At 35.5% G+C, this 9085-nt stretch overlaps 1 protein-coding gene across 1 annotated transcript; it reads left to right on the forward strand.

Annotated features, from left to right (window-relative positions):
* Window positions 1-482: 482 nt before the first annotated feature.
* Window positions 483-6252, forward strand: LOC133290443 (uncharacterized). The gene is made up of 8 exons (XM_061488521.1): window positions 483-777; window positions 1414-1698; window positions 2090-2146; window positions 2232-2441; window positions 3101-3219; window positions 3308-3405; window positions 5503-5627; window positions 5702-6252. Exons 1-8 carry the CDS (start codon window positions 547-549, stop codon window positions 5861-5863), a joined length of 1287 nt encoding a protein of 428 aa, XP_061344505.1. The 5' UTR covers window positions 483-546; the 3' UTR covers window positions 5864-6252.
* Window positions 6253-9085: the final 2833 nt, after the last annotated feature.

A 9085-nucleotide genomic window follows, 5' to 3' on the forward strand; every position in this document is an offset into this window, starting at 1 on the left:
GCAAATCATCATCGTGTTAATAATAGATGTTTTGGTCAATATGTTTTATAATGCAGCTCAGCACCATTTTTTAATTAGAGTTTGAAGAAAGGTATATCGTATTTGTTTATTCCTATATCATGCTCTTATATTTTAACAAAAACATATTATTCATAATATTTATTTTAAATTTACGGAAACTTTTACAAGACAAACAAATCAATTTTTTTCCCCGTGCATCGGCACAGGTAATAAACTAGTTATTGAAAGAAGGGAAAATATTTTCTCATGTTGCATGAGAATTCAATTTTTATGTTGCGTGCAAAGCTTTTTTTTCTTTTTTTTAATAAATGTGGAGTCCACCACTAATTAAATCACAACATGAGAATTGAATTCGTATATAAAATAAGAAAATCAAACCCCTTGAAAGAAGTATAAAACTTCTTTATTATATTACAAATCGAGTTATTATTATTAGTTATCATATTTTTATGGTCACCATGTTATGTTATCTACTCCACTTGCTTTACTCCTAAGAACTGTTAGATTTGTGTCAGAGACTGAAAAATGTCTTCTTTGGGTCCATTACCATCACCTCCTCTTCCTACAACCTCTTTCCTCACAATACCCTCCATATTCTCCAAATTCCCATTATACCCTCTTCCATTCACTTCTTCTTCTTCTTGTTCCCGCGTGGTGTGTCATGGTGGTTCCAAAGTACAACATGTTGCCAGTGACCTCAAGTTCGTCTTGCACGATGCTCTCGATGCTTCTGGAATCGACACCGTCCATGCCAGAGTAATACCCATCTCTTTAGTTTCAACAATTTTTGTTTTGTTTTTGTTTCTGTTTTAGTTTATTTTTAATATTTTTTTTTAATTTTCATGTTTATTGTAGTTTGGAAGCATGTTGATTTTGTCACACCCCATATGGTAAAAATTGGTTTTCATCTGAATTCATTTCATTTTGAAGTTATGAACTTTTGGGTTTTGAATGTCATGTTTAAGTCAGGGAAAGATATAACTAGTTGACTTTTTGTGTTTCTGAGTTTCAAAGTTTCCAATTTATCTTGTTTTGTTTTTTAGTCTTATTTTTCTTTTCTTTTTCAACTTGATAAAATACCAAAATTCCGTGCATAATTTGATATGTCATGTTAAAATCTGAAGCATATTTGACTTCATTACGATGGAAAATGTTTTCATCGTAATTTACTTGATTTTCTTTAACTGTTGAATCAAAAGTTTGAAATTTCCTTTTAATTTGTCCCCCCACCCTTGTGCCATAATTACTTTTTCAATATGTATGGCATACTCGCAGCATGGTATGAAGGAAAATGGTTTATCTTGATTCATTTGAAATTTACAATTTTTCAGTTTTGAGCTTCAAGATTCAATGAAGAATAATTTCATTGTTGAATCTTTGATGAATGAACAGGAAGCCAGGGAGGAGTTCTGCTCACAAATTCAGAGATTTACTGATATTGACAAGCAAACTAGCATTTGCATTAACAGATGTGTTGATTTGGGGAGAACTGCTCTTTATATAGCTGCAGAGGATGATTCTCTTGTATCACATTCATCAGTTCCACTTCCGGTTGATGCTTTCATTGGAAGATTAGATGATCTTTCAATGGATTACTGTCCTCACTACAGGCCCGAATATGATTCATCCCCCGAGAAGTTCTTAGAGAGCATAGAGAGATTTCTATATGTTCACAAGGTTTGTACTTTGATTTCATATTGCAAGCTTTGTGCTGGTTTCATTTCAGTGTATGTGTAATAATCACTCAAGGATTCTGAGGCGTTATTTTAAGATAACATGAGCAGTTGGCTTCATTTTAGGTTTAAAAATGCATTGATCAAACTAGTTGTCTGAATGAATTAAGAGATGGAATTATATTCTCCATACTCTGGCTGGTCACAGAAACTAGAAAAGCAGAATGAGTAATTATAAAAAAGCACTATCTTATGTTATCTTTTCTGGTTAAGAACTAATATTCACAGTCCATAAAGATTTTTCACTCGCTCCTTGTGAATTGTATTCTTATTAACTGGTTTCTTCCTCTTGCTATGGCGCCCTTTACTTATACTCATCACTTCCTTGTTGATAGGGTTTCAGTAGATCCAATGCAAATCTGTCGGAGGCAAGATCACTTTATCTCAACTCGGTAATATCTCCCTCATATTTATAAGTTGTTTCCGAACAGAAACCTGCCATTGGTAGACGTTTGATTACTTTAATGTGTTGAGCAGGTTTTGACTCACCGCACGGGATCAGCAGCAATGCTGTCACTTATATACTCAGAAATTCTTAAAATGCTTCGTTTGTGGGGCCTTTTGTGTTTTGATGCTGAAATATTTTTCCCTCATGATGTTCATACCCTTCCCAAAGGCTATCACAAGCTGAAAAGTAAGGAGTCAGACCAAGCACACGTAATGACTTCAGGAAACATATTAGTTGAGGTAATTTCTGATTACTTGCTCTCCTTTCTCTTTTGCTTTATGCGGTATCTCCTCTACCAACATAAAAAAAATGTTTAGATTTTTCCTAGTTAGGATGAGCCTTGGCACAAAGGTAAGGTTGGTTCCTTGTGACCCAGTGATCATGGGTTCTAGCTGTGGAGACAACTTCTCCAACAAAGGGGTATGGTTTTGTACTTTTGACCCTCCTCATACCCAGCAATGGTGACAACCTCATGTAGTACATCAACCCTATGGCAATATTTTGGCCATTTTCTAATTTATAAATAAATAAATAAAGAAGCTTCTTTAAGTGTGTTCATAGCTAAATAAGTTCCATGCTCCTGGGTTTCTGTGGAATGTGAATCTTCGTTTTCATTGCATGGCTGTTTCAGTAATATCTTTTATAAATTCAAAGACGGTGCATGAATATATGCTGGATATCGGCATCTGCTTCTTCTACTCTGCAAATAGGATGCATGCACTTTGGATTATTTTTATTTTCTTTTATTCGAGATGTTCTTTTGTTACCTATTCTTCCGTGCCTGTTTGACTATCTGTCAAAGTGGGGTCACTCGTATCTTTTTACAATCTCTACCATTATGGAGTTGTTTAGCTTCTTTACCTCTCTGTAGCACTTATGTTATAACCTATTTGTGCAGATCTTAAATAATCTGAAGCATGCATTCTGGCCTTTTCAACATGATCATACCAAAACTTTATTCTTAAGGGCAGCACATGCTGCTAACTGCGTTGATGGATCTGATTTTGTTGGAGAAAGGTACTTTGTATAATGGCATTCCTATCTATTATTTATTCTTATGTAATCAGTTTATATAAGAACTAGTTTTAAAGTTTGTCAACTGCAGCGGCTCTCATATTGCATCAGCTAAGGCTGCTCAACATAGGCTGGATCGTGGTGTTTGGACCAGCGTACGTTTTGGGGACATGCGGCGTTCATTGTCTGGTATGCATTTGATGCAATTCTGCTGTCTCTCAATATTGTAAAGCAATTTAAAAGGTTTTGGTTTTATATGGCCTCCCTATTCCATCCCCCCCACATAAAATTTCTTCATTTTACCAATGATATGAGCTGATGGATCCAGAATGTAATGCACTAAGCATGTAATTTAATGTAAAGCAAGCTATGAAAATATGTTGTTTTTGCTTTATGCTTGAATATTTGAAAAGGAAAAAAAAAATAGGCTTGGAATTGTTGATAACTCGCATTTCTTCCTTCGAGGGGCAGATTAGACTTTTGAATTTTATTAAATTCCCTGTTATTAGTTTTACTATTTTACTTTTGGATTTTTTAAAGTGGAGAAACCAAGATTTCCCTTTTAAGGCACTGTTTTGCGGGGACAAAAATCGCATAATTAACCTCTCTTTTCCTCCCTTTTCTTTTTACTTGTTTTTTTGGAGAGGTGAGAGAGGGGGTACATTACAAAGAAGGAAAGCGCATTAGCAATTTGGCTAGCTGTACTTTAGCTTTTTACATATTCCAGAATTGGACCTTCTCTTTTTAGAGATAAAGAAACACCGGATATTATGAGGGCTTTACTTTTGCTCGTTATTCTTTGATGATAAAAGTTTATTAAGGATGCTTTCCATATTTCCTTCTCAATGAGATGTGTGAGGCTAGTGACTAGTAAGGCAAATTTGCAACTTCCTTTCACTGTTTCATGATATCCTTTCTCCTTACACTCATACTTTCCTCACTTTGGGTGTATACAATTAGAATACTGTTTTAATTTTTTTCTTATGCCGGACACTTAAAATATAGACCAAAAGAACATTTACTGTTATCCAGAGAAAATCTGAGCAGACTATTTCTTAAACTGTAGTTTTGGAATTTTTCAAGCCATCGTGATATCTCTATTTCTTTCTGGAAGGGATTGGTCTACTTTCTTTACATGCAGACACCTTGCTTTCCAGCGTCAACCTGTTCTGTTGGATTATTGTCAAAACTAGTATCTTTCTTTTTTTCTTTCTTCCTTTTTTCTTTTTATGGATTCAAACTAGTATCTTTCTAGTTGCAGTTTTATATGAAATAGGAATAGTATTTAGTATAGACTATTGAAAAAGCCGAACAATTTCTGGACAAGTGAGTGCTCTCGGCATGAATTGCATGCTACTTGCTACTTTTCTTATTTGTTTCTTGAGTACTAATTTTGAGTTTTAATTTAAGCAAGAATAAAGACCCTGATTGTTTCCCTTTAAGGAGAAATTAATAGCCCAGTCATAGGGGATCAACTCAACCCCCAAAGCTCCATGAGTGAGCCCACTTGCACAAATATTATCTTCCGAAGTTCCCATTAAGTGTTGTTGGGAGAGAGAAATTAGAAGCATAGGGATGTTGAAAACCGTGTGTATTGATAGTAGGATACAAAAGTACTCATCTAAGTGTTCTCTTTATTCTTATAATGGCTAGTATAGTATTTCTAGTATAATATAAGCCCAAGTCCACTAATAAATAAGAAGATTAATTTTAATTCAATAAGGAAATAAATTAGGAATGTCATGAACCAATTCTCTCAAAAGCTTAAGCTATTGGGTGAAGGTATATGAATGGTAATGCACATTCGCTCAAACAAGAGCTCTTTGAGGTTTGAACGGTAATGCACAACATTTACCTTGTGTTGAAATTTAACCTTTTTATTAGAAAGATGGGGCGACAAGGATCGAACTCTACACCACTTGATCATAGAGGCTTTGATACCATATTATGAACCAACTTTGCCAAAAGTTTAAGCTATTAAATAAAGGCATATGAATGGTTTTATTATATTTGTAACTGATTCGGATTATATCCAAACAAGGAAGTATAATGAAAAATGATAACCATTCTAAAGAGACATTGTAAGATACTTCAAATATTTTATGATACAATAAATATTGATAATATCCGGATATTCTAACATGCTTGTTGGATCTTATTCCTATGTGCATTTGTCTCCTGTCTGTTTTACTGATATTGAGTAACAATATTTGGCACTATCATTAATCCCCGGTAAAACTTTCTCATATTTCAAAATGATTCCTAATATTTTCCCGATTCTTTCAGCATGTGAGCGCCTTATCCTCCTGAAAAATGATGCAAATGAGTTAAGAGATTACAGCGTTCTTCTCTATCATTGTGGATTATTTGAGCAGTCACTGCAGTACCTGAAGAAGTACCAAGAACTGAAGGTACGAGTACAATTCTATGCAATGCACAAATGATTTCGTTTCCAAGTTAACTGTGTATCATTCAATTTTTGCAGAACTCACTTACACAAGTGACATCATCAAACTCTCTTAGCAGCTTGGAAGAAGATGTTGTGTATAAACTAATGACGCGTTTGAATCTCATCCTGATGGAACATGGGTGGAGTCAGCCATCTTATGCCAGAAATTTTCTCAGTAATTATTCTGAACCATGGTAGTTCCTCTTCCATGTTGATTGATACAGCAGCAAAGAAGTTAGCTTGACAATCCATGGCATCAAGTTTTGTTGTATTTTCTGGACGCAAAGCTTGGGATTTTGGAACACATGCTGCTGTTGTTCCAATACCTTTTTTTCTCTGGAAGTACACATACAAACGTTGTTGCAACTGCTGAAGTGGACGAGATTGTTCAATAAATTGAAAGACATCACACAGGTTGAATGAAAGCGTAACAACCATATACTAACGCAGGAGCAAAGAAATTTCTCTATGTATTACTTGTGTTCCAGTAATTAAATAATTCTGTACTGTTTACATATATTTCCTCTGTAAATTTATGTATAGTATAAACCGGTTTTTCTCTTCCAAAGTAATATAGATACAAACTAAGAGAGAGGATATTTTGACTACCAAAAGTTTCCACTACCACTTTACTATCTATCTAATCACCATTGGATTAATATTTTCTCTCTCTTCAAAAACTTTTTAACATTCTCTCTCTTTGATCCAATGGTGATTTGATAGGTAGTAAGATGGTAGTGGACATTTTTGGTAGTCAAAATATCTCCCCTCACAAAGTAATATGCATCATCAACAACACCTTTATTCCAAATTAATTGGGGTCGGTGGTAGATGAACTCAAATGAAAGGTATCAACAGATAACAATAATATATAATATAGGGTTAGGATCATTTTACACCAGTGTAAGTTACATTCTTAATCATGTCCGTTAATTCCACTTATATCTAAGCGCTCAAATCTTTTAGTAATGTGAGTCATTGGATACAAGTGGATCAAAGGTCAAGATTGAGTGTAAGACTTATAATTCTTACACCAGTTTAAGAATATCATGCCCCATATATATATATATATATATATATCAACATCAACAACACCTTTATCCCAAATTAATTGGGGTCGGTGGTAGATGAACCCACATGAAAGATACAAAACGGTTGAAAAAAAGTAAAAAAATAAATAAAAATAAATAAATAAATAAATAAATAAAAATACACAAATAAAATAATAAAATAAAATAAAATGAAATAAAAATATATGTATATATAAATAAATAAAAGTAAAAAAGAAAGGGACAAGAAGAAGTGGGGGAAATGAAGGGGAAAAGGACTAAAAAAGGACCATCTGGAACATAGGAATAACAGCGAGTCTAACCCTCCACCATACTTATAGCTTTTCTCCATTCCTTTCTAAGACATACTGTCCGCCAATCTATATCTCACTCCATTAAATCTTGTTTTACTACTTTCCCCCAAGTAAGCTTCGGCCTACCTTTGCCTCTTTTTGTGTTTAGCTCTTGGTAACAAACTTCTGTTCTTACAGGAGCATCCATGGGTCTTCTCATCACGTGCCCAAACCACCTCAATCTATGTTCTCTCATCTTCTCGGCTACCGGTACTACTCCGACCTTTCGTCGAATATCTTCATTTCTTATCTTATCCATCCTTGTGTACCCACACAACCACCTTAACATCCTCATCTCTGCTACTCCCATCTTATGCTCATGTTGCCTATGTGCTGGCCAGCATTCCGCTCCATATAGCATTGCCGGTCGTACTGCCGTTTTATAGAATTTTCCTTTTAACTTCAGGGGAATTTTGCGGTCACACAAAAATGCAGATGCACTACGCCATTTCATCCACCCTGCTCTGATTCTGTGATTTACATCCTCATCAATCTCTCCACCATTTTGTAAAATGGAGCCCAAGTATTTAAAAGCATTTTTTTTGGGTACCTCTTGACCATTTAGATGCACAGGTTCTTGGTCCTCATCTTGTACCATAGAAAACTCACACTTCAGATACTCAGTCTTGCTTGGACTTAATGTGAAGCCTCTGGATTCCAATGTGCTTCTCCACAATTCAAGTTTTCTATTAATACCCTCCTTGCTCTCATCAATAAGCACAATATCGTCTGCAAAAAGCATACACCATGGCACTTCCTCTTGAATATCTTTTGTTAGTTCATCCATAACTAAGGCAAATAGGTAAGGACTTAGAGCCGACCCTTGGTGTACACCTACCGTGATAGGAAAATAACTTGATGATCTGTTACAAGCTTTTACACATGTAGTAGCCCCATCATACATATCCTTGATTGCCTTTACATACTTTAATGGAACCTTTTTCTTCTCCAGGACCCACCATAAAACTTTCCTTGGAACCCTATCGTATGCTTTCTCAAGGTCTATGAACACCATATGCAACTCCTTCTTCTTTTCTCGGTATCTTTCCATTAGTTGTCGCATCAAGAAAATGGCTTCCATGGTACATCTTCCTGGCATAAATCCAAATTGATTTACAGAAACCTTGGTATCTCTCCTCAAGCGATGTTCAATAACCCTCTCCCACAGCTTCATAGTATGACTCATTAGCTTAATGCCTCTATAGTTTGAACAATTCTGTATATCTCCCTTGTTTTTGTAGATAGGCACAATCATATTTTTCCTCCATACATCAGGCATCTTATTCGTCTGGAGAATCTTATTAAAAAGATTGGTCAACCATTTTATTGCCACATCCCCCAGGCCTCTCCACACTTCAATAGGGACACCATCAGGCCCCAAGGCTTTATTAGTCTTCATCCTCTTTAAAGCCTCCTTAACTTCATGTGTATTAATTCTGCGTACAAATCTTCTATTCATATCATCATACGCGTCCTCTAAGTCCACCTCGCTTGTATTTCCATCCCCATTAAACAGCTTGTTGAAGTATTTCAACCATCTTTCATTTACATCTTCATCTCTCACCAGAAGTTTTTGATTTTCATCCTTGATGCATCTAACTTGAGTGAGGTCTTTACTTTTCTTATCCCTTATCCTTGCAAGTTTATAAATACCTCTTTCACCATCCTTGCTCCCAAGACTTTTATACAACTCGTCGAAAACCTTGCCTCTCGCTTCTCGCACTGCTTTCTTTGCATTTTTTCTCGCCAATCTAAACTTTTGCAGGTTCTCTTCATTGGGACTTTTATGCAAAGATCTAAAGCACTCCTTCTTATGTTTAATTGCCTCTTGCACCTCTCCATTCCACCACCATGTTTCCTTTGTATGAAATCCATTTCCTTTGCTTTCTCCCAACACCCTCCTCCCCAAATTTTGAATACACTTAGCCATCTCATTCCATATTGCATTTACTCCTCCATCAAACTCCCAAGGTCCTTCGTGCAACATTCTATCATTGAACTCTCTCTCTTTTCCCTCC

This window comes from Gastrolobium bilobum, unplaced genomic scaffold (genome assembly GCF_033153095.1).
Source record: "Gastrolobium bilobum isolate Gb01-03AN ecotype WA unplaced genomic scaffold, APGP_CSIRO_Gbil_v1 utg2552, whole genome shotgun sequence".
In the NCBI taxonomy this organism is placed as follows: domain Eukaryota; kingdom Viridiplantae; phylum Streptophyta; class Magnoliopsida; order Fabales; family Fabaceae; genus Gastrolobium; species Gastrolobium bilobum.

Bases quoted from the DNA above. Each gene is read 5' to 3' on its own strand.
- LOC133290443 (XM_061488521.1), top strand. From the start codon at position 547: ATGTCTTCTTTGGGTCCATTACCATCACCTCCTCTTCCTACAACCTCT. The intron at 778-1,413 runs GTAATACCCATC...ATGAATGAACAG, and splicing joins TCGACACCGTCCATGCCAGA to GAAGCCAGGGAGGAGTTCTG. The intron at 3,406-5,502 runs GTATGCATTTGA...CGATTCTTTCAG, and splicing joins CATGCGGCGTTCATTGTCTG to CATGTGAGCGCCTTATCCTC.